The sequence below is a fragment of the Schistocerca nitens genome, chromosome 9 (assembly GCF_023898315.1).
Source record: "Schistocerca nitens isolate TAMUIC-IGC-003100 chromosome 9, iqSchNite1.1, whole genome shotgun sequence".
NCBI classification, from domain to species: domain Eukaryota; kingdom Metazoa; phylum Arthropoda; class Insecta; order Orthoptera; family Acrididae; genus Schistocerca; species Schistocerca nitens.
The window spans coordinates 210,653,854-210,680,243 of record NC_064622.1 but is presented as its reverse complement, the minus strand read 5'-3'; the positions used below and the strand labels follow the sequence as shown (position 1 = coordinate 210,680,243).

The 26,390-nt window shown below is 41.0% G+C and overlaps 1 protein-coding gene across 1 annotated transcript in view; it reads right to left on the bottom strand.

Moving 5' to 3' along the window:
- The window catches only part of LOC126203723 (odorant receptor Or2-like), a 40,415-nt gene extending 14,606 nt beyond the window's left edge, over positions 1-25,809 (bottom strand). The window contains exons 1-3 of the mRNA XM_049938096.1: positions 24,983-25,809; positions 22,244-22,343; positions 13,046-13,147 (exon numbers count right to left, since the gene is read on the bottom strand). Of these exons, the coding sequence (XP_049794053.1) occupies positions 13,046-13,147; positions 22,244-22,343; positions 24,983-25,791 (1,011 nt within the window). The 5' untranslated portion in view covers positions 25,792-25,809. The remainder of the gene's footprint in view (positions 1-13,045; positions 13,148-22,243; positions 22,344-24,982) is intronic.
- Positions 25,810-26,390: the final 581 nt, after the last annotated feature.

Sequence of the window (26,390 nt, the reverse complement as noted above, 5' to 3'; positions counted from 1 at the left end):
ACAATTCTGCGTTCCGTCATGTCGACAGCCAAGTTAGTCTTCAAATTCACCAGATTCGACATTCAAGATTACGAGAGATTAATTCGTCATTGTAAGATTTGTGACTTGTAAATTATGTCATTCTACAGACGCTTAGTCTAGTCGCGTCTTCTATAATGGTCAACCAGCAGGTCATGGACTACAACAAAGTTAAGTAATAAATACTCTCTTATTTTGTACTCCTACTAATTAATTGTGTTTTCCTGTTGTAGCTACCCATCAGTCGTGGCATAGTAGAACCCACGTTTCCACCTCCTTGGCTACCTCATGCTGATGGTCTCGGTTACGGTGGAAGATTGAGAGCCATCATGATGTACTTTCTGTCTCTCAATACGTTGATGTTTACAACTGGCTCAATAATCTAGAAAAAGAGTTCTTTTCCTTGTGTATTTTGCTCTTGCGTTCAAGCAGTTAACATAACGTATGAATTATTTTAAGTATCATGATATCCAACAATTTGACAGTGAAGCAACAGTCATCACTTTATCAAAAACTGTGTTCTTGATACTCATGGAAGACACAAGAAATGAGACAAGCAGTCACTGTTCTAGAACAGAAGTGAATCAATGTTTCCCTCACTGCTCCGCTAATCCGCTACCCAGTAAGTCCTTTTCACTGTTCGAGTGAAGTCCAGACATCGAGAATTCTGGTACATGTTCACGCTAATATCAATGAGTAGGCTCATCTCATGCGACGCAAAACACCTTCAAAATGGGACACAGTCACGTGCGCCCTGGGCTATATTCTCCAAAGAGTGTGGCTGAAACGCCCCATGGGATCTTAGGTGCACTGGTCGCTTGGCATCACTTGAAATGAGGCAAAAAGGCGATTCGTCAGATCACACTTCACGCCTCCAGTCAGCTGCTGGGCATTTCCTACGTAGTCTGTCCCAAACAAGATGTGCAGCTATGAGCAATGGATGTCTCACAGGTACCCAAATCCAGATGCACAATGCACGCCGTTCCCTTCTTCATTCTGAAACTGGATGAGATGAAACAGCGTTCCCTGCAGAGGAAATCCTTGTCAGGTTAGAAACCATCTGTCATTGACAGGCACATCCAAACATGCAGTTCAGTGAAGTACTCTGTTCCGCTGATTCCAAACAACCGACTGCAACATTTAGCAAGAGACAGCACTATAAAACTGGGTATGTGAGTCGGACAGAGCAGCTTCAGATTTCCGTGACTATTGCTGCCATCAGTTTGATAACACTCGGGAACTACAAGTAGGGGTCTTTCTTGGAACTGTAAATAACCGCTGTTAGAGGTCAAAAGTTGCTTCCCTTTCTAGATAGTTTATAGTTTTGAATCTTTTGCTGAAATTTTGTTCAATGTTGGTGCTTCCAGAAGCAGTGTGTAGGAGAAACATTACCTTATAAGAAACAGTTAAGTAGTTATTTCTATTAAGCAAAAATATGGCACTGAGCATTATGGGACTTAACATCTACGGTCATCAGTCCCCTAGAACTTAGAACTAAGCCTAACTAACCTAAGGACAACACACAACACCCAGTCATCTCGATTAAGCATGTTTTCACTACATATCAGTGTTCGTTTGATGCCATTACGTGAATGCTAACTTACAGATACCACGTTTTGTTCGGTCTTGCACTGTGTGGTAATATTGGACACATTGTGTGTAACAAAACCATACTGGGGAAAGCTACCAATGCTGAAGCAGGGAATGGGGAGGTTATGGGGGCTCTAGACCAGGGATCCAGGTGGGCGGGGGTTAGGGGAGTGGGAGGAAGGGCATCCACTGTGATTGATTTCTCTACTGGCTGTCTAGTAAGACTGTCTCATTATGAGAATATTGAAGGGCAGTCTCTTTTAATTATTAAAAACCATTCGAAAGCCAAGACCACACAAAATATTTTTATTCAAGACAACTGGTTTCAACAATTTTAGCTGTAATGTTCAGGTCTTACACACTTTTTTTAAGTAAACCATGTTCATTTTACGCTGACCTCATGCAAAAGATAACAAGTGGATGAAACTCACCACATCATAGACGTTTGTCACGCTAAAAAACACTCCTGGAAATTGAAATAAGAACACCGTGAATTCATTGTCCCAGGAAGGGGAAACTTTATTGACACATTCCTGGGGTCAGATACATCACATGATCACACTGACAGAACCACAGGCACATAGACACAGGCAACAGAGCATGCACAATGTCGGCACTAGTACAGTGTATATCCACCTTTCGCAGCAATGCAGGCTGCTATTCTCCCATGGAGACGATCGTAGAGATGCTGGATGTAGTCCTGTGGAACGGCTTGCCATGCCATTTCCACCTGGCGCCTCAGTTGGACCAGCGTTCGTGCTGGAAGTGCAGACCGCGTGAGACGACGCTTCATCCAGTCCCAAACATGCTCAATGGGGGACAGATCCGGAGATCTTGCTGGCCAGGGTAGTTGACTTACACCTTCTAGAGCACGTTGGGTGGCACGGGATACATGCAGACGTGCATTGTCCTGTTGGAACAGCAAGTTCCCTTGCCGGTCTAGGAATAGTAGAACGATGGGTTCGATGACGGTTTGGATGTACCGTGCACTATTCAGTGTCCCCTCGACGATCACCAGTGGTGTACGGCCAGTGTAGGAGATCGCTCCCCACACCATGATGCCGGGTGTTGGCCCTGTGTGCCTCGGTCGTATGCAGTCCTGATTGTGGCGCTCACCTGCACGGCGCCAAACACGCATACGACCATCATTGGCACCAAGGCAGAAGCGACTCTCATCGCTGAAGACGACACGTCTCCATTCGTCCCTCCATTCACGCCTGTCGCGACACCACTGGAGGCGGGCTGCACGATGTTGGGGCGTGAGCGGAAGACGGCCTAACGGTGTGCGGGACCGTAGCCCAGCTTCATGGAGACGGTTGCGAATGGTCCTCGCCGATACCCCAGGAGCAACAGTGTCCCTAATTTGCTGGGAAGTGGCGGTGCGGTCCCCTACGGCACTGCGTAGGATCCTACGGTCTTGGCGTGCATCCGTGCGTCGCTGCGGTCCGGTCCCAGGTCGACGGGCACGTGCACCTTCCGCCGACCACTGGCGACAACATCGATGTACTGTGGAGACCTCACGCCCCACGTGTTGAGCAATTCGGCGGTACGTCCACCCGGCCTCCCGCATGCCCACTATACGCCCTCGCTCAAAGTCCGTCAACTGCACATACGATTCACGTCCACGCTGTCGCGGCATGCTACCAGTGTTAAAGAATGCGATGGAGCTCCGTATGCCACGGCAAACTGGCTGACACTGACGGCGGCGGTGCACAAATGCTGCGCAGCTAGCGCCATTCGACGGCCAACACCGCGGTTCCTGGTGTGTCCGCTGTGCCGTGCGTGTGATCATTGCTTGTACAGCCCTCTCTCAGTGTCCGGAGCAAGTATGGTGGGTCTGACACACCGGTGTCAATGTGTTCTTTTTTCCATTTCCAGGAGTGTATTTGAAATAAGATGGCGTCTTGTCCAAATGGCCATGTCCACATACATACTGCTCAAAGATGCTCGTTACATGATACACATACGTACACAATAGCACAGCTGTTTACTTTTTCTGGACACATAACTTTTTTTTTCTTTGGTCATCAGTCTACTGACTGGTTTCATGCGGCCCGCCACGAATTCCTTTCCTGTGCTAACCTCTTCATCTCATCCTCAATTATTTGCTTGACGTATTCCAATCTCTGTCTTTCTCTACAGTTTTTGCCCTCTACAGCTCCCTCTAGTACCATGGAAGTCATTCCCTCATGTCTTAGCAGATGTCCTATCATCCTGTCCCTTCTCCTTATCAGTGTTTTCCACATATTCCTTTCCTCTCCAATTCTGCGTAGAACCTCCTCACTCCTTACCTTATCAGTCCACCTAATTTTCAACATTCGTCTATAGCACCACATCTCAAATGCTTCGATTCTCTTCTGTTCCGGTTTTCCCACAGTCCATGTTTCACTACCATACAATGCTGTACTCCAGACGTACATCCTCAGAAATTTCTTCCTCAAATTAAGGCCGGTATTTGATATTAGTAGACTTCTCTTGGCCAGAAATGCCTTTTTTCCCATAGCGAGTCTGCTTTTGATGTCCTCCTTGCTCCGTCCGTCATTGGTTATTTTACTACCTAGGTAGCAGAATTCCTTAACTTCATTGACTTCGTGAGCATCAATCCTGATGTTAAGTTTCTCGCTGTTCTCATTTCTACTACTTCTCATCACCTTCGTCTTTCTCCGATTTACTCTCAAACCATACTGTGTACTCATTAGCCTGTTCATTCCGTTCAGCAGATCGTTTTATTCTTCTTCACTTTCACTCAGGATACCAATGTCATCAGCGAATCGTATCATTGGTATCCTTTCACCTTGTATTTTAATTCCACTCCTGAACCTTTCTTTTATTTCCATCATTGCTTCCTCGTTGTACAGATTGAATAGTAGGGGCGACAGGCTACAGCCTTGTCTTACACCCTTCTTAATACGAGCACTTCGTTCTTGATCGTCTTATTATTCCCTCTTGGTTGTTGTACATATTGTATATGACCCGTCTCTCCCTATAGCTTACCCCTACTTATTTCAGAATCTCGAACAGCTTGCACCATATTATATTGTCGGACGCTTTCTCCAGGTCGACAAATCCTATGAAAGTGTCCTGATTTTTCTTTAGCCTTGCTTCCATTATTAGCCGTAACGTCAGAATTGCGTCTCTCGTCCCTTTACTTTTCCTAAAGCCAAACTGATCGTCACCTAGCGCATTCTCAATTTTCTTTTCCATTCTTCTGTATATTATTCTTGCAAGCAGCTTCGATGCATGAGCGGTTAAGCAGATTGTGCGATAATTCTCGCACTTGTCAGCTCTTGCCGTCTTCGGAATTATGTGGACGATGCTTTTCCGAAAGTCAGATGGTATGTCGCCAGAGGCATATATGCTACACACCTACGTGAATAGTCGTATTGTTGCCACTCCCCCCAATGATTTTAGAAATTATGATGGAATGTTATCTATCCCTTCTGCCTTATTTGACCGTAAGTCCTCCAAAGCTCTTTTAAATTCCGATTCCAATATTGCATCCCCTATCTCTTCTAGATCGACTTCTGTTTCTTCTTCTATCACACCAGACAAATCTTCACCCTCATAGAGGCTTTCAATGTATTCTTTCCACCTATCTGCTCTCTCCTCTGCATTTAACAGTGGAATTCCCGTTGCACTCTTAATGTTACCACCGTTGCTTTTAATGTTACCAAAGGTTGTTTTGACTTTCCTGTATGCTGAGTCTGTCCTTCCGACAATCTTATCTTTTTCGATGTCTTCACATTTTTCCTGCAGCCATTCGTCTTAGCTTCCTTGCACTTCCTATTTATTTCATTCCTCAGCGACTTGTATTTCTGTATTCCTGATTTTCCCGGACATGTTTGTACTTCCTCCTTTCATAAATCAACTGAAGTATTTCTTCTGTTACCCATGGTTTCTTCGGAGCTACCTTCTTTGTACCTATGTTTTCCTTCCCAACTTCTGTGATGGCCCTTTTTAGAGATGTCCATTCCTCTTCAACTGTACTGCCTACTGCGCTATTCCTTATTGCTGTATCTATAGCGTTAGAGAACTTCAAACGTATCTCGTCATTCCTTAGTACTTCCGTATCCCACTTCTTTGCGTATTGATTCTTCCTGACTAATGTCTTGAACTTCAACCTACTCTTCATCACTACTATATTGTGATCTGAGTCTATATCTGCTCCTGGGTATGCCTTACAATCCAGTATCTGATTTCGGAATCTCTGTCTGACAATGATGTAATCTAATTGAAATCTTCCCGTATCTCTTGGCTTTTTCCAAGTATACCTCCTCCTCTTGTGATTCTTGAACAGGGTATTCGCTATTACTAGCTGAAACTTGTTACAGAACTCAATTAGTCTTTCTCCTCTTTCATTCCTTGTCCCAAGCCCATATTCTCCTGTAACCTTTTCTTCTACTCCTTCCCCTACAACAGCATTCCAGCCGTCCATGACTATTAGATTTTCGGCCCCCTTTACATACTGCATTACCCTTTCAATATCCTCATACACTTTCTCTATCTGTTCATCTTCAGCTTGCGACGTCGGCATCTATACCTGAACTATCGTTGTCGTTGTTGGTCTGCTGTCGATTCGGATTAGAACAACCCGGTCACTGAACTGTTCACAGTAACACACCCTCTGCCCTACCTTCCTATTCATAACGAATCCTACACCTGTTATACCATTTTCTGCTGCTGTTGATATTACCCGATACTCATCTGACCAGAAATCCTTGTCTTCCTTCCACTTCACTTCACTGACCCATACTATATGTAGATTGAGCCTTTGCATTTCCCTTTTCAGATTTTATAGTTTCCCTACCACGTTCAAGCCTCTGCCATTCCACGCCCCGACTCGTAGAACGTTATCCTTTCGTTGATTATACAATCTTTTTCTCATGGTAACCTCCCCCTTGGCAGTCCCGGAGATCCGAATGGGGGTCTATTCCGGAATCTTTTGCCAATGGAGAGATCATCATGACACTTCTTCAATTACAGGCCACATGTCCTGTGGATACACGTTACGTGTCTTTAATGCAGTGGTTTCCATCTACACATCGCAATTCCACTTTCGCATAGCCTTTTGGACAAAATTCTGTGTGATGTTAAATATTTTAGCGACGACAAACGCTTATAATGTTATGAGTGTTATCCACTTGACGTCTTGTGCATGAAGTGAGCGTAAAATGAATCAGGTTTACTACAAAAAAATCTTTAAGACCTGAATATGACAGCTAAGACTGATGGAACTGGTGGCGTTGAATAAAAAATATTTTATGCTATCTTGGCTTATGAATGGTTTTTAGCAATGTCTAATAAGAGGCACTCAAGGTGTAATGGTTGTCATACCATAAAGTATGACCAAATATATCAAACAAATTTCTATGTTTGTTACATCCACCACCTCAATAAATTAGCGTAAATGAGTTTTGAAAAATAAGATCGAATATAGTGCACGATAATCGTGATTCATATTTTGTCTCTGAACACAAGCGTTCTGCAGTCTCGTGTAGTTACAGAACACCCAGTCCTAATCCAGCGCAAAATTAAGTCACTACACATTTTCGCAGTAGGACGTATCCTTTCATGTCAACAAGATCCATTCGTTTATAAATTCTGTATGCAAGGAGTCTGGTAGAACGTTTTGATCACAACAGTACACGGGTTACATCAAACACTTCCTTGAACTGTGAGAGACTCTCGCCTCGCCCTCCCTGCTTCTCTTCGCTGCTTTATCGCTTATCAATTGTTGTAGAGCTCAACTGTTAATTCGTGTGTCAGTATTGTTTATAGTGTTGTAATGTACAGTATATTTGAAGACTGTCTCTTGTTAGTTCCTGCGGTGACATCGCTTGTTCTAAATAGTTAGTATGTAAATCATATTTGAGATTCATCCTCGTTTTAAGGACCTGAAATGGTATCTCAAAGCGTGAGAAAGTTTTACAGTGGTGCCATCAAACCAAAGTCTCAGAAAGCAGCTGCTAAGTCTGTGAAGAAACTGCTGAAAGTGACTTAGTATTTTACGAAGAAAGACTACTCTGTTGATAACGTTAGTGAAGTTTATACTGAACCAGAACCTCCTCTACTTGTGCCTACTTCTTCTAAGAAGTGTTGACGAGTTTCAGTGAATCTGAAATTGTTGTGGAGCAGTATTTTGTAAGAGAGGCGGTGGTGAATGCGATCATGAAACCGAAACCGGTGACGGTACTGACAGTGAATTAGTTAAATTTCGAGCATGAGAGGGGGATCCAGCGAAATGGAAAAACGTGAAAAACCTATTCGTGGAAATGTGTTTAGCGAAAGGTTTAGACTACGTTATGAACAATTTAGCAACTCTGAATGTGGCTACAAGTCACAAAAATATACTTATCCAAAAACTTATTCCTTAGAAAACTTCTAAATGGAGAGAAAAATGAAAGCAGATTGTTGCGATATTCCGAATCACAGGAAATGCACTTTATATTTTCTTTTAATTATTCAGTGAAGGCATGGACTTAGTTAATGTTTATTCTACTTTCAACCTGTGGATTTTCTGACGGGAGGAAGGGGAAAGATAAATTGATGATTGATGAAAACTGCGCTAATTATCGCTAAAATTCAGTGACGTGACTTCTACACTGGAGAACGAGGGAACTGCAGCATATGGTCAAAACAGACGAAAATTATTGGTAAGAAGTGTTTCGGCGTTATAGAAATACATAAACATTTGTGAACAAGAGGACTTCCTTCCCGTAGTGATAACGAAATTTTTTCAGCCCCAAATAAAGGCAATTACCAAGGTTTCCTTGGAATAATTGCTCATTTGACACATTTTCGAAACAACACATCCAGGTCGTGGCCATCAGTTATATTTGTCCAACACTGTTGGTGATAATATAATATTAGTACAGAAGACCGTCGTTCGCAGTCCTATAAAAATACCAGTAATGTGAGTGGTAAGTATTCAGGTTTAAGTGGAAAGATAAAGGAAATGCCTTCATTAGCGTTTCTGTGTCCAGTGTGTTGCGCTGGTGCAAAACAATGTGGTGAAATTGTTATAATCAGCTGATGTTTTTCAAGTTTTGCAACGATTATATGACTTTTTTGTAGCTTCTATTCGCCGTTGGCACATTCTTAACAAGAGTAATTGTGGACTTAACACACTATCCGACACTAGATGGTCGTGCCCTGAGAAAGCATTATCACCTGTTCGACAGAATTTCGATGCCATTTATGTGTCACTTGAAGAAGTTGTCGAGAACAAAGAAGAAAAGGCGGCAACAAGAAATGAGGCGGAATCACTTCAGAAAAAAATTTAAAGAACTGGAGGGTTAGCTGTTTTCTGAGATGACGTCTTGTCTAGAATGGACAAAACTAACAAATATTTGCAAAATCCTGGGTGGGACTTAATTAGCGGATATTAAGAGTTGCTATCATTGGTTCCGTGTTTCAGCTATTTTAGGGAAAATTTAGATGAATATGAAAACCAAGCTAGCAGATTAAGTGAGCATGTGTGTCGAGATTGTGGCTACGAAAGCAAATGCAAAACAAGGAGATTCCCTGATAGAGAAAAATCAAAAGATTTGAGTAGACTTGATAAATTTCGAGGGCACTTACTGCAGCTGTTGACTAACTACAAGCAGAAAAGTATTGCAAAGCATCAAATATTTTCCTACTTCTAACAAATAATATAGTAAACAATAAGCTAAAGAACGTTTAAAGGAAACGTCAAACCTTTGGGAAAAGTATCGAGGTGATCTCGATGAAGAAAGTTTTAGATGTGAAATTATTCATTTGAGTGAAATTTGAAGAACATAAAAGACTGCCAATGAATTCGGCAGTCGAATTATGTGAATTGATGGTTGAAAATTGTCTTTTTACAAATGTAGTATTGCTTACCAATTTTTCCGCTCAATACGATTTGCGAATCATGAAGCTGAGAGAAGATTCTCCAAAATAGCCCTTATCAAGAACAAATTACATGCTACAATGCAAGGAGAAGGAATTTCCTCTCTCGCCCTTTTATCAGTTGAACATGAGATGACCAGTTCTCTTGACTTCCAGGGTTGATAGAATATTTCACTTGGACGAAAACGAGGAAAAGACATCTTTGAGATAGTAATTTGTGTGTGTGTGTGTGTGTGTGTGTGTGTGTGTGAGGGGGGGGCTCGTTTATGCAGTTGGAACGTTCAGTTAGGTATATCATCTAATACATGGAATGGCTGATGTAGAAGTACGTGTATTGACTTACATTTCCTATTTTACTTTCCCAGAAATGTATTAGGTCTACATGAAGTAAGCAGGCGGCACACATTTTTTCTAGCCCTGGGCCTCCACATGGGTTAACCTGGCCGTGCTCAGAAAGGTGACTTGGTAGAAAGTGCTAAGAAAATCACAAATTGGAGAAAGAACAACGTAGGAATACTGACCTCTCCACATAACAACGATTTTGAATTTGAAGAAAAATTCATAAATGGTAAAGCAGGAAAAAACTAAAAGGGACAATTTATTTGTAGGGAAGAAACACAAAGCGAAAAATCAAGAAACGACTGATGGAAAGACTACAACAGCAGAAAAAATTTAAAAAAACAACAGGATTATTTGAGTTCATGAGGCGAAGAAGACCCAGACGAAGCATGGATATTTTGTCAAAGCCTATTTTCAGACCCGTTCTCAATGAAGGGATGGAGGCGTGTGTATCTTGTCGTGTCTGCCCTCATCATCAATTTCGCAGTGCCAAGGCAGAAATAACAACTTTGTGATTTTTTGTTATTAATGAAGTGTGTTTCCGGATTTTCATTAAGAACAGTTATTAAGACTTTTTCTTATCTCAGTGAAATATTTCGAAATCTGCAAATTGAGTTTTGGTGACTCAAAACAGATATGTCACAACCCTTGTTAGTAGTTTTTGGGATTTCTATATGTTTTGATGTATTTTTTCCATTAAAATAAAACTTTTTCCTTGTTTTAAAGTTTTTTTCCATTCATTTAAATAGGTACCCTATTTAACCTCACCAGGACGGAGGAAAAGCCGGTTTTTTGTTCCTAGCCAAGTACACGCATATTTTACGCTGCGATGGTTTATTTTAATCTGAAATTGGACTAGTGGGATGTTGTTGAATATGTAACATAATAAGCTTAATTTGCAAACTTATTGATCACCCAAAATAATTTATATGAATTAAAATTTAGGGTATCCTACTTTACACTGTTTTCCCTTACGTACCGTTTCACTGCCTTGACTTTTGCCGACGGATGAAGGTCACATGACTGCCTGGCACCAGTCTTACAACATTTACAGCGCTTCAAAGCGGCCAGTATGTTATATTGTGTCCTATGAACTTATGCAAGTTATTCATATGGACCTTTTCAGTTTCAGAAGTTCACTGCGTGAAAATTACCAGATAGATAGAAAAATGGCACAGATGAGTAAGTAGAGTATCTCCCTAAGTTTTGATTCGTAATACGCACCCAGGTGCAGAGCAAGCCATTGATGGGCAGGCGTGACAAAACGCATAGAAAAATCATCCTCTCCGTATTGTCGCCTCCAATTAGATGGCGCATGCCGACAGGCAATACGCTGAACAGATTTCCAAAGCGGACTAGTAGGATGTTGTTGAATATGTAAGATATCTGAATAAGCTTAATTTGCAAACTTATTGATCACCGAAAATAATTTATATGAATTAAAATTTAGGGTATCCTACTTTACACTGTTTTCCCTTACGTACCGTTTCACTGCCTGCGAACTGTTCGCCGCATCACAAATTGCGTACATAGTGAGCACGGATGCAGTGATTTACTAGCTCTGGCGAACATCTGTTCCTTATCCCGTTTTCTCTCCTTATCCGTGGCTCACTGACTGCCTGTTTGAGCGTTTCGACTATAAAACAACAACCTGCACAATTAGTCAACAATTCTCTACACTCCAAATTATCTCTTAGGATTTTTTGTTTCCATTTTCTTTCCTCTATGGAGTGTAAGTTTCCATTACCTCAACTACAATAGTAACAGATCTTGTTAATTCCGCCAGTTGTCGCTAAATGTTTATTAGTTCTCTTAGAAATTCTGTCTATATTTGTTAATCATTTATGTCTTAGTTGCGATATAGCCATGTATTTGCACAACAATACGGAGCGTCAACTTTCTGGGAAAAGAAAGTATTCGTCCTGTTTCCATTCTAGACAACACTACTCTGCGCTATAATTGCTCTTCGACTTTGTTGGGGCACTGAAACATACAATACGTGTGGAAAGATAAGAGCAAAAGTGCTCCCAATCTTGATTGTACTACACTGTTTGTGCATATCAGGGACGTGAAAATTATTTTCTTGAAGTTAATTCCGTTTCTGCGGTCATGTCCTTTTACCGCATCGATACTTTGACATACAATAGTCGTGTTTGGGTAACATGGCTCATTGCCAGGACCCTTTCAGCATACTGAAAAGCACAAAACTTTACAAGACAAAAAGTAATAGTCAGTACAGAAACACTGGGTATTCTCACAGTCAGAGAGATGAAAGCAATTTATTCTAACTTTTCTTAATTGTTTTCAGTAGAACACATCGCTGAAGAGAAAGGTATCATATCTAGTTAAATCAGTATGAACCTGATTGAAAGCTGTACTTATCTTTCCAGAAATAAAGATGTAACACAGCATAAATTCTGATGTCAGTTGTATTTTATACCTACTGTCGTTGGACTATGTGACATTATCTTGCAAGAAGGGAGAATATAACCAGACGTGTACCGATTCTTTCGTCCTAAAATACAAACTGTGTCCACGAGGACTAGTTTACATTCTACTCTTGATATTCTTTCATGTTCAGTAGTTAAGTATTCAATATATACTAAAAAAACGCTAGTCTACTGTTATGGAGTAAACTTGACAGGAATGCAAAACTCAAGAGGACCCTCTAACATCCGATGAATACATTCTCTCTGTGAACGTTGATAGCAAAGATCAGGTTAACGGGAAACGAGTGAATCAGAAACTTCGCACCACATGTCTAAATGGGTAATAAGCTCGCAGAAGTGAGATGATCTGAGAGGCTGTTGGTAAGTTCCAGTCCAAGTCTAAAACGCAGCTACAAGACTCCGTTTTTCGTTTACTAGACATGTAAAATTGACATCAAACCATGCCCATCGCCTGCTTTTAGCGGCTGTACTGTGTTTTTTTTCTACCCTGATCAGATCTCTAAATACCAAATATGTCCAAAGTATATGGTAGTCCTTATCACATGTTCTGCCACTTATTTTCCGTAGTTTTTTCCTGTACATAACCCAGGAATGCCGAATGAGCTAATAATAGATGTCTTTGTACACCCTCCACCATTCCTTCTACTGTACTTATGAAAGACATGAATAAATTACCTTCTATGTGTATTCGATATAACGCTTTATCAGTCTATAATTTTCCTGGAAACATCTAACGAGAAGCAAAGACGTTTCTTTTCTCTTGGTCCGGTACTCACCTGCACCGTGACATTGTTGGCTGCCCAGCAATAAAGAAACACGTGAGCGCACGGAATCGGAAGGAAGGACGCACACTTAAAGACAGCGCTGAAGTCCTCGCTCTGCAACAAGATTGCTTTATCACTAGTGCTTACAGTCTTACGTGATACGAATACCGACGAGGAATAATTTAAGACTTATACTCGAAAATAAAACCTTCACTGAAGTTGAAAAGGAGGGGAAAGCAGATGCCGAACAGGCGTTAGATTATAACATTCTGTCAACGTTGAAGTCGTTCGAACCTCAAGAAAAAACCAGACTTAGTGATGCGAGTGAAACGTGCAGTGACCTTTTCATAAAAAGAGACATCCATTTTGTGTTTGAACCCGTTGTCCTTGGGTAGCCTCTGTGACCAGTAACCAAGTCTGAAACTGCCCCTAAAAAAGGCGAAGAATCTGCAATGATGAACTACACGAATAAGCCGAAGGCAATGGAGACCTCGGCGTTAATGATAGGTAACATGTATCCGCAAGATACGTAGCCCGTAATTGGAAACATGTCATGATAATCTCTCTTTGACGAAGACGCTGGATTAGTCCCAATTTGGATACATGGGAGGGGACAGGCAAGGAGGAGGAAACCGTGGAAGGGTGACATTCTACACGTGGGAACGTGGAGTATCAGAACTGCGACATAAAAGGGAGCTAGAAAATCGCGAAAGAGAAACGCAAAGGTTCTGTACAGGCATTTTCTGGATCAGTTAAGTGAGATGGAGGACCTGCTCGTATAGCGTAACGTGCAACACCGTAACTTGTGAGAGAGTGTGGTAAGCAAAACACGGATCGAATTCGCGCGGATGATCAGTAACCGCAAATTGATTTACCGGTCACACTGTCTGTTGATTTCAGACACTCTCCCACGGAAAAAGATGGGGCGGTCTTCAAAAATCGACCTCAAAAAATATGATAAACGGTCAAAACACAATAAGATTAAAATGCGGTGGTCGTGGAAGGTGGACAAAAAATACAACACATTACAATGTCAAATACGATGTGGAATAACGATGGCTTTCGGAACAACTTCCAGTCATCTCGGGACAGATAAACATAGGTCTTGTATGAATTTCAAGGGAATCTTACTATATTAAATTGGAATCCATCGAATACTGGTGGGCCACAGCGACCGTTGAATAATCAAATTTAAAGGAGGACAGCAGACAGTCTTCAAAATCCAGAATTTATTGCAAATTTCAGCCATAACACAGTCATCATCGGTGTATTACCAGAAGAACCACACAGGCTCAAACATGTCAGAGCATTAACTTTTGACAGTTAATACTATCAGTTACATGACAGAATAAAGCATTACTGTTAGCGTTAACTGTCACAAGATGATGTTATAACATGTTTGTACCTGTGTGAGTTCTAATAATGCACCTATCATGACTATGTTGCAGTCGGAATGTAGATCTGCCATAAATTACGGACTGGCTGCAATCCTTCTTCACATCGGAATATTTTATTATTGTTCTAGCTAGCTAGTAGTAAGTTGCAAGGATGATGGAAATGCGCAGAGGTAGCGCAACTAAGGCTCCAAAGTAGACCACAGAGGTTCAGTGATATTGAAACTTGCTGACTGGTGCCCGGGACAAATGCGACAGTTCATCCCTGTGCTCGCAAAATCAGTCCTGTACGATATGAGTAGTGTAAATTAGGGTCCGCTCGCCTTGGAATAATGCATCACCATTGCGGAACAAACACTGTACAATAGGGTTGTCCCGATCAGCCAGACTTGGCACTCAATACTTAACAGTAACGTCTGCCGAGTAACCATGGTGGTCATGGGATACCACGATATTGGTGCCCAGATCATCACCGGACCCCCGTCATGTTTTACCGTTGGGACGTCATCTTGGCCAGAAGTTGGAAACTGTGGATCAAGGCTCATCCCATCAAATGGCATTCTTCCACTTGTTACGTACAAAAATTATTTGGTGTACGTTACTGGCAAACCCGTCGCATCAACACGTTACAGAAATAATGTAATAAACAAATTCATAGACAAAAATAATATTGCTACTGTAAAATATTCTGTTACATCTATTAATTTCTGTGTATGTACTGCTATAGAAAAGCGCCAGAGGCGTAAAGGACGCCGCTAGTACCGTTATGATGAATGTTCCAGCCAAAGAGCGTGATGAGCGGCAAAGATCGTATTTAATGCTACAGCTGGCCGCTGTTTATAGTCACGATGGCACTCAACAAAAACCTGAAATTATTAACAGTGCTAATAACGTTGTTCGTTTATTCGTTCTCAATGGTTCCTCAGTGGTTTTGGTGATTGAAATAGTACAGTTTTGAACGGGAAACGGTTTGGGTAAGACGGAGACAGATTATCTGGGCGTGTTTGAACTCGTAATTGGTAGGAGTAAGTCAGAAAGGGTGTTGAACGTTCACAGAATGTCGTTACGACAGAGATAATCTGTGCAAATATTGTGAAGAGTAGCATAGGTTCCGAACGTAAGGTCGTGTTGTTCAGATTCGAATCGATATTAAACCACAGGTGAGAACTTGCCAGCCCATTAGTAATTTGAGGATGTAACGAAATAACTGAATCCTTCGGAATTTCATGGTAAACCGGCTTTAGGTTAACGAATTAATTCTTGTTTCAGGATTTGTCTTGATAGAATTATCACTCGTATGGAATTTGATTTGGTGTTCCGACATATTGGAACAGTGGTCTGCCCTGAACAGCCATTGTGAAAAGTGGTACCTGACTGAATTGTGGGGATCTTCTGTGGGGAAAATGCAGTGAGTGCACAGTGACGGCTCATTTTCATTTAATAATAGAGGTCTGCGCTATTCACTACGGGTGCGGAACTACAGATTCATAATACAGCATATCTGGTCTGAAATTTTCACCATAATATATCAGGCACTTTAAAAAAAACAACAAAGAACCCGTTTTTTAACAAGGAATAAAATCCAAGGTTACAGATTTAGTCTTTTTACCCAGTAAAGTATTAAAACTACAGTTCCGCGTAAGCAGTGAAATGTGATCGTAACAGGAGAACAAAAATAATTAAAGGTGTATGAGGAATAGCAACATGTTGGAATGAAATATTATAAATCTTGTAGTGAAAATAATTTCAAGATAACAATCAAAAAATTTCGTAGAGATTGATTTAGTTCATTTTGCATCAGAATAATATTATATACATTACGAAAGAGAAATCAATAGGGAAGTATAGGAACTATTCCAGTTATGAGAAATAAGTATATTTGGTTTACTAAATACCAGTCAGATAAAGAAAAATGGAGATATATATGTATTAGTCTACAAGTGACCTTAGTAAAATATTCATGCACGTATAATAAGGGGACTTGCCATGACGTCACAAGCTTGAAGCCGACGTCCAGCATGTTACAAGGGCCAAACATGAGCGTTTGATGTAACTGCTTTGATAAAAAAAAGTGCCCTTTTGTTTTACTTACAGGTGACTAGTCGTTCAGATTATAGTTTATTTTTATTGGTATCTGGACTCGTTCAAGCGATATTTTCTCTTGTTTACATGAATTTTAGTTGCGCTGTTTACTTTCACTATAGTTGTTTTACGTCTGTAATTTGACTTTAGATTTCCTATCAGTACAACTCGAAAAGCTCTGTGGGTGAACGCTCTGAGAAGGAAGTGTTGCAAACAGTCGAGACATAGCACAATACTTTCTAAGCATCTTCGTGAAAAGGCGTAGATGAAAGTGTTGCAGACAGTCCAGACATTACACCATTCGTTTCCAGTGCCTTCGTGTAGAGGCGTAGATGGAACATCATTTTCGTCATTCCATATTAAGGAAAATGCTGCATTACGAAACCAGCCTTTTCTCATCACAGACCTCTTTTATTCCAAACTTGTAACAAAAAGTAACTTATGTTAACCAGGTGATGCATCACTTTTAATGGATCAAATATGCCTTGAAGACCAGAAAAACAAAACAAAACAAAAAGAGACTTCCTCACAAAGTTATTCACGAAGGCACTCTAGTATTTACTATTGAAAGAACTATTGCGTGGACACGACATAAATTAAGGGGCTCCAGAAAGGCTCAAAATCATGAAAAGTTCAATTTTTACTTTTTTGCGTTTTCTGAATCTGCAGGCTATTACCTTTTAATAGATATATAATTTACTCAATTCCGAAGACTACAACTATTTTTAAATTTTTTTTGAAATGTGTTGTACATGGGCGTGACCCACTGTGGCGCTGTTAAACTGCTGTCAAATGGTGTTATTATTAACGTCCGTGTTCATCAGGTACATTTTAGTGATGTGAGATAAAGTATGTGTTGTGGCTAACCTGTGATGGTTCAATATATATCGCTGGTGTGATTGTCGATTGTTTCATGTTTATTTACTCTTTCGTTATCTCGAAACTATTCGTAATTAATTCTGTTTCTTGAGTCTCTGTTTTGTTGAAGTATAATAATGAGTAAAAATAAAGTTATTAGAAATCCTCTGAAGGCTTTTAAGAAAAGGAGAAATGTTGGAAAGCCAAAGGTATGTGTTATTACTGTAAACAATAAAGACGATAACCAAGTGAGTGAACCTAACCTCTCAAGTACACCTGCCCATAGCAGTCAAAGTGGGAAAGAAGATACTTCACAGAAGAAGCTTGGTTCAATGAGTGAAAACTATGAATGTTTTATGGGCGAATCGGATGTGAATGAAGTATTTGATATGTCGGTTCTCAAAGGAATTTTTTCAAACTGTGTAAGATGTATTCATTGTAGTGAAGTTGGTCTGGAGCTCTCCATAATAAAGCACGTAGGACTTGCTAGTGAAATACAACTGAAATGTGATAAGTGTTCATACATGACCACCTTTTGGAACAGTGTTGCAGTAACTGCAACTGAAGAAAATGGTAGCAAAATCTAAGAACACAACATTAGATTTGTTTATTCCTTGCGTTCAGTTGGTAAGGGTGCTACTGCAGGTGCAATTTTCTGTGGCATCATGAATCTTCCAAATCCCCCAACCAAGTTTACGACCTATAATAAATTAATAGGGTCTAAAGTAGAAGATGTCTGTATAGAATCTATGGAGAACGCTGTGGAAGAGGCAGTAATGGAAAATAATGGTAACAGAGATTTGACTGCAGCGTTCGATGGTACCTGGCATAAACGGGGACACACATCTCTTCATGGTGTAGTATCTGCCACCAGTATGTATGCAGGGAAAGTTTTAGATGTAGCAGTAATATCAAAGTATTGTAGATGTCCACAAAAATATAAAAGTACACATGAAAATAATTGCAAAGCTAACTATAGCGGCAGTAGTGGAGGAATGGAAGTGGCTGGTGTTGCCAGTATATTCCAGCGTTCTGAGGCGTGTGATAAAGTGCGATATGTTAATTACCTTGGTGACGGTGATTCTAAAAGTTTCAAACATGTTCAAGGACTGAAGCCCTATGGTGATGATGTTGTAGTGCAGAAATTTGAGTGTATTGGACACGTACAGAAGCGAATGGGAACAAGACTTCGGCGACTGAAAGCTTCGTACAAAAAACAAAAACTCAGTGATGGTAAAGGGGTGGATGAGAAGGGAAGGTTAACTGACAGTGTAATTGACAAAATACAGAACTATTATGGAATGGCTATTAGGCAAAATACACAAAGTGTCGACGAAATGAAGAAGGCTGTTTGGGCTCTTTTTTTTCATACTTCTTCAACCGATGAAAATCCCCAACATAGCTTGTGTCCCAAAGAAGAAGACAGTTGGTGTAAATATAACAAAGGATTGCTAACTGGTGAAGTGTACACTCATAAGCATAGTCTGCCTCATGCAATAATGGAGGTGATAAAACCTATTTTCAGAGACTTAGCAGCACCTGAACTGTTGAAAAAGTGTATTCACGGAAAAACTCAAAACCCCAATGAAAGTGTAAATAGTGTTATATGGTCGAGAATCCCCAAGACTGTATTTGTTGGAATAGAAACACTTCACATTGGTGTGTATGATGCTGTTGCGACTTGCAATGATGGCAACATTGTAGGGTGCAAGGTATTTAGAAATATGGGAATGAAGATAGGTTCTAACATGGTACGAGCGATGCTTGCTTTAGACAAGGAACGCCTTCGGGCTGCAGACAGGGCTGTAAAGAGTCTAGAAATACAAGCAAGAGTAAACAGGAGGAGGAACAAGAGGAAGCTGGAGGAGGAGTTTGCAGAGGATGAAGATAATCCATCCTATGGACCTGGAATGCACTAAAAAGTTAATCCAATCTTTGTCGCTCGATTCCCAAAACTTTTATTTTCTCATACTAATTACATGTTTTCTAAGGATCTTCCAAACATATTTGTTTCAAACTTTCAGTAAATGTTACACAGTACCTTCTGCATAATTTAACACAGCCTTTTTCCAATAAACTGTATATTTTTGAATATATAAATAAAAAATTGCAACAAAATGTTGTGAATTTTCATTACAATTGAAAAAAAATCATCTTTAATAACGGAACTAAAATTTTGTAAAATCCCTGTGTTAAGTTGTAGCCCATATTCCAATAAATAATCTGTAAAAAACTCAACTTCCTACCTCAAATACTTTGTGAGGAAAGATGTAATTTATAAGCGTTATTTTAACATTGCAAGTATAGGGCGTTCCGGAGCCCCTTAAGAACAAGGAGCAATTGTAAATAGTAGTATAGTAATGTTTAGAGCTTACTAATTTGGCGTGTTTTTAGACAACATAACGTTATTACACCATCATGGAAATTTTCAGAAGAAGTGTAAATAATGAATTGATGAGTGTGAGGTAAAATGTTTCAGTGGTTACTTGTACGCAAAAATGTCAGAATATACTTCCTTGCTTCTAGAAAACGTTACATAAAAGAGACAGTTTTAGTTTGTGAAGGAAAACTAAATTACGTTCTAGAAGATAGGTTAACTCCCAGCAAAAGACTTTCTCATCAACATCGTTTGGTTGCACTTGACAAGCTACCTGTAGTAATTAACACAAAAGTGTTCCAGAAAATTCATGCACGCCAAGTATAAAGGTATTTACAAAAAGAAACGATCTATTGTTTGAACTGAAGATGCACATAATTTTATAATAATTTAACAAAAATGTTCACATTACAGAATAAATAAAAACGAAAACCCACCGATGATGGCACAGTGGTGCCGGAACATGTTTGGGTACTGAGACAAAACTGTGTTTTGCGTAACTGGCGGACCTCACATCCAACGAAGATAGTAGTGTTGACAAGTCATCTCAAAGCAATATAATTCTATATTTCTAGAGTCATGTAATTAAACTTATGTAAATGCATAAACTAACCGAATAACAACAAAGAATTAGTTGATATTTACTGACTGAAATGATTCACTACCAAAAATGTTTTCTTTTCTTAGATTATAATCAAGCTGTGATACGCTGTCCACTCATGTTGTTATGAGCACATGTCAATGGCCTGCGCAACTACCGTTTGCAGTTTAACCACTGCGACAAGTGCAGGAAAACAGTCAGTGAAGTACTTGAAGGTACCTCAGAGATGTGGGCCATGCCGACTCCAGAGTCGTGACCAGCTGTTACGTTTCTCAGTTGAGATTCCATGGCGCGAACAGCGCGACCGAGATGGTTCCACAGATTCTCGATTGGGTTTATATCCGGGGAGTGGAGCATGGTAAATTCATCCCGATGTTCTTCGAGCCATGCGAGCTGTGTGACAAGTTGCATTGTCCTGCTGGTAGATTCCATCGTGCCGAGGGAAAGCGAACTGCATACACGGGTGAAACAATTCCCCAGAGACAAATACATATTTCTATTGACCCACTGCACCTTCCAGAATGACCAGAGAACACAAAGAAAGCCACGAAAAAGGTTCCCCATACCATAACGCTCTCGTCTCACACCCAGACCCTTCTGACGATTGTTGCTGGGAGTTTTGTGTTCAGACGTTTCACGCCGATGAAGCATTAAGCGTGATTCAGTTGAAATGTTCACCTGTCGCCACTCAGTGGATGTCAAGCTGAGGTACTGGCGTGCAATTTTCAGCTTTCGTCGATGAACAGTACTTGGAGTGGGTGCATGAATCAGACACCTGCTTTGGATTTCCATACGTAGCAATATTCCCTGTGGTCCCTTGGTACATCTAGGCGGTCAATTGCTCAACAGTTGCATGGATCAACAGTTTGATGACTATTCGCCCATACAGACCTATGCAGCGGTCGTTCACTACAGTCATATATGGCCCGTGATGCAACACGGCTGCACCAGAGCCAGTTTTGGAAAGCGGTGTTTTGCCATAAACGGTTTACTTTAAACACGACGGCACGAAAACAGTTTACGAACAGCCTTTTGGGAAATGCTCTCACCTTTGGTCCGAGAGCCAATTTATCACGCCGTTTTGGACGTCACATATATCTCTCGCTTTCCGCATTACGACAACGACAGCACGGTTTCTGAACACCCCCCTCCCCCAGTCCCCCTCACCCAACCACTGACCCGCTTTATGTATCCTCCACTCCTTGTGTTTCCCCGAGCCCTCTGTGAGTGGTTACTGCACTTTTACGCCGAACGTAGGCTGTGATCACGTTAGTGTGACTCGATCCCGTATACGTAGGATGTGCTCACGTTGTAAGATACTCATGAAGGACTGGTTATAGCTATTTTTAAAGAAGTGTTGTTCTAGCAATCAGTAGCTATTCAACAAACGAGAAAGCCCAAAATATATTTACCACCTACTAACAATCTTCAAAGCATTAGAACTGGAAATACTGATTACATTATCGCTTCAGACGCATTGTTGCGAGATTGTTTCTGCGAGCATTTAGCAATAATCTGCATTGGTAAGAAGGGACGTACTTCGCGTAGTGGTAGAACATGACTCAAACTGAGTGGAAAATGTAAGTCATGTCTATAATGAACAAGTATTACCAATATTTTTCGGAAACTCTTAACTCGCTCTGTAGTAACACCGTCACACCAATGTTAGAGAATTAAAGTAATAAAAATTTCCACAGGACTGTCTGGCGTATCTTTGAAAGCAATTTCTACTATCGATTATTTGTTGTAATTAAATAACGCCATACGAAGATATATATGAAAAACTGGATAATTACGTAATTAATCTTGTACGCTAATTAAATCAGCTTTTAAATAACTGAATTCCCTAACTTCTCATACACATCACAAAATCTTAGTGCGTACTGTAATAGACTTACGAATGTTGCTTGAAACAGTCCTAGACATATGACAAGGACACTGAAAGCGAACTGCGTCATGGCGACAGGACTCATTGCGTTCTGCAGATGAGTGACGAAACTGTAACAGAGGAAAATGAAACCGTTGTTTGACTATGAGAGAAATGCTGCTCTCGTTCTTACGTGATAATTAGATAAATAACAAATGTACTTTTGTTCGAAGGTAGCTTATATATGAAAAAAATCGCCACAAACTTTAAGATAATGCAGACGACTTGGAACGTAGTTGTTATTGAGGCATCTATTATTTCTGCGTATAGTGGTCCCAAAAAACAATTTAGCGGTCAACAGCCCATTCATTATTGGGTTCATATTGGAATGGTAAGGTAATAAATTTTCTGGTTGGTTGTATTAGCACTTATCCTATGCGAATTCTTTGGACCTGAAAGAAAGGAGAGTGCCAGACATACTTGTATTGGTAAGTAAAATCCATTCGAACCAGGAAAAAATGACAGACTATAGTATAAATTTCCAATGGACCTGGTTCATTCAAGACTAATACGAACGCAGTGGCAGAAGACAAGGGGGGGGGGGAGGGAGTGGGGAGGGTGAGGGGGAAAGAAGCAGCAGTTTCGATGCTGGAATGAGCGCATAAATTATCCTCATAGACTTATTGTTTTTATAGTGCCATATGTTCTATAGTGATCTTTTTTAATCCGTTCGCTATGACTCAAAACCCAATTTGCGTTCAAAATAATCCATATTTTATATAAGAGTATCTAACATGTTAAGACGATTCAGGATGAGCTTTCTGGAAAAACTGTTCCACTGTTTCTCTGTAGGTTATGAACATAGCAAAAGACAAATTTGGTACCTTACCTTGGTAAGTAAAGATGTATCAAATACACTTACTAATATTGCATGTGAGACACAGATGTATCATACACATCTAAAACCACCTACATTTATTATAGAAAAAAGCACTTGAGGTTGTAAATGGTTTGTAGTTGTACATAATTAGTATACACTCATCAGCTGCATAATAATAAACTATGTGAACTCTCCCCATGATATATTTCATATATGGACAAAATTTTTAAAATACTAGGATAACATTTCCAACCAATGATACGAAACAGTTTGAAAAACCTGTAAGTATGTTCCAGTGTGTGTTGTGCTGAGAAGTAATCGTTACGAAAATAATTTAAAGTTTCCTGATTGCTGATTTAATCAGCATTGAAATCAAATCAGGTCATTGTGCACGCAAATTCAGCGGCCTGCCAGAGACGGTGTTGCCAAATGTGTTCTTCGTTTGGTTTCCTCATACTGAACAACAAAGTGATGATCAGATTTGGTATCACCGCCTTTGGCAGGCTGCTCGAATTTGCACGTAAAACGGCCTCATTGGCTGACTTCAGTGCTAATGAAGTTGGAAACGACGCAACATATCGAGATTTTTCTTAAAAAGTGTTTCTTAACCCAACCTACCCTGCAACCTTCTTACAATCGTTTAAGGCTATTTCTGACCACCCTATATATATCAACGCTGTTACAACTCCATTAAATGGAATGTTTATTTTCTTTCAGTTAACGTCATACGAAAGGTCATCATGAATGCCAATCCGAAATTCTATTCCATCCATTCGAATTTCATTACATATAAAACATGTCAACTTTCACAAATTAAAAAGTTTTTAAGAACAAAAGCCTTGATACAAGGTGAATGTGAGGTTTAAGGCCTATTTTTGCTTCACCTTGTTGTAAACAATGCCTAACAGCAACCACCAGACCATGTCTCCACTTTTAAGAAATTTATCGCCTACTTTTGGGAAACTCTTGTTCGCAAATCTTGATAAACATTGTATCAGTGTACTTTTAAGCTTCTTGTTAAAGAACGGTCGTTTAGATTAATGACGTTTTCGTTAAAAACCAAACATGTTCTTCAGTATCTTGACTGATAAAAACGTACGTGTGTGTGACATACAGGAAAACTATCGTTCGCTTGCGTAATTCTTTTTTATGCAGGAACCCTTTCTGATGGATACAGTACGTGAAACGATATGGCTTTCAAAAGTATACGATGGTTGTTCATAAAGAAAGGAACGATCGGTCGCGAAATGTAAACCACAGAGAAAATCAAAACTGTTTTCTTTGCACATTTGGCTAAATCTTCCAGGTACTTCTGTAGACATTTGTCGGAGCGCTATACCGAATTTCCAACTCCATCGTCATAGAAGGCAGCCGCGTGTGCTTTCCGATAATTCTCTACACTGGTCTATAGCGCGTAGCCTGCGCCCATGTATTGTCTTCGTATCCAGCGTTTCATGTGGACAGAGATGATACCCAGAACGGCCAGTTAGGGCTGTGTTGTGGGTGATCGAACACTTCCCATGGAAAAGGATGCAGGAGCGTCTTCACGGCCCCTGCAGAGTGCGGTTGAGAATTGCCATGAACAAGGAAGTGCGTGGCAGTTGTGTTAGGTGGGCTGCATTCGTTAAGGCGAAGTCTCTCATCTGGCCCTCCTACTTGGCGGGAGACATTGTTGTTCTAGGCACATTTACTCGCTCACAGTGCGCTCAGAACTGAAAAGGCTGTCTTGATGCGATCGACAGGCATACTAGAGACACTGCCCAAAACGTCTGTGAAAAGCCTCGTCGGATTTTCACAGTGGTTTCCATTTCGTGACCGATCGTTCCTCACCTTCCGAATAGCCGCGTATTTTAATCGGCCCTACGAATTATAAAGTGTTGCACTACGTACCTAAGAATTTTTTGATGACTTTCAACGCAAAGGCACAAATCATCGTACATTTTATCGCAGAAGCTCCCCGCTGGCCTCTTCTCAAGGTGTGCGGCTTTCTCCTTGTACGCCTCCTTCCTCAAAGCCGCGACACGCCGTGCGAGAATATCGAGTTGCGCGGCCAGCAGGATCATGACCGACGCGAAGAGACAGTCCATGCCGAAGCTCATCTGCGTCATCCACAAGCCTGCCGCGCACTGGGCGAAGTACGAGAGGCCGTACAGGTTCTTGTTGTCGTCCCAGGCGTGCTGGGCGAAGGGCAGGCGCCTCAGCTCCGGGTGTGCGATCAATGGCATGGGGAACCACACGAAGCACTGCGAGAACATGAAGAGTAACAGCGACAGCGTGAGGCGGAAGGCACGGCCCTGGGAGCTGCGCAAGATGGCCGCCAGAGGCGGCTCCCTGTCGCAGACGTCGCTCTGGACCGACAGCAGCGCGCCCACGCGGCGGGCCAGGGAGTTGTAGCGTCGCCTTTCGTACAGGAAGAACGTCATCTTGATCAGGCCGTTCAAGTTGGAGGCGATTGCCATGAACACTAGCGTCACCTCGTCCATGTCTCCCCAGGCAAAGTAAATGGCCAGCAAGCACTCAATGAAGTTCCAGAGGCCCAAAATGTAACCGTACGCTGTGTATATGTGGAACGCCCAGGACTCGTTCAGTGGCCAGAGGCCGAATAGCCACAGGTGGCGAATGTTGAGCTTCAGTACGGACTCACCACTCTCAGTCCAGGACAGAGTCTTTTCCAAGTCGTCTTCCCATCCATAGCCCATGTCAGAGGAAAATACCTATCGAATTCCCAACAGTCGATACCTTTTGATTAAGTAGCCCTTCGCTGCTCCAGTCTATATTTCGACACCGGCACGAGCGATGGAGAATGGAAAGGCCTACTGAACGACTCACTAACTCGCTCGTTCTTCGGAAACTGCGTTCAAAGTGGCCCCTATATACACGAGCGCAGCTCTATTCTGCTAAATATTAAATAATCTGGTAAAGTTTCGATATTTTGTGGATGACTTATTCATGTTGTTTTGAGCGTAGTTATGTCCAAGTTATATAATGTAAACAAGCGTAGGACATCAATCAAAATAAATAATGAATATCTCCCGCTGCCTCCATGAGGTGTTAAATAAATAGCTGAAACTGGAAATTTAAAATTGCGCCTCTCTCAGTTGCGTGACTGACGGTTCATCCGTTAGCAGAAAGTAGTCGACACACACGAAATAAGATAGCTCGATCCTGTTTTAAACGTATTTACTGCATTTCCCTAAAAAAAATTATGTTTGTAGAACACAAAACACGCCTACGAAGGTCGCGTTGAGATTTTGGCTATGATAACTTGAAACATAAACACCTGCACCAAGTTTTTTAG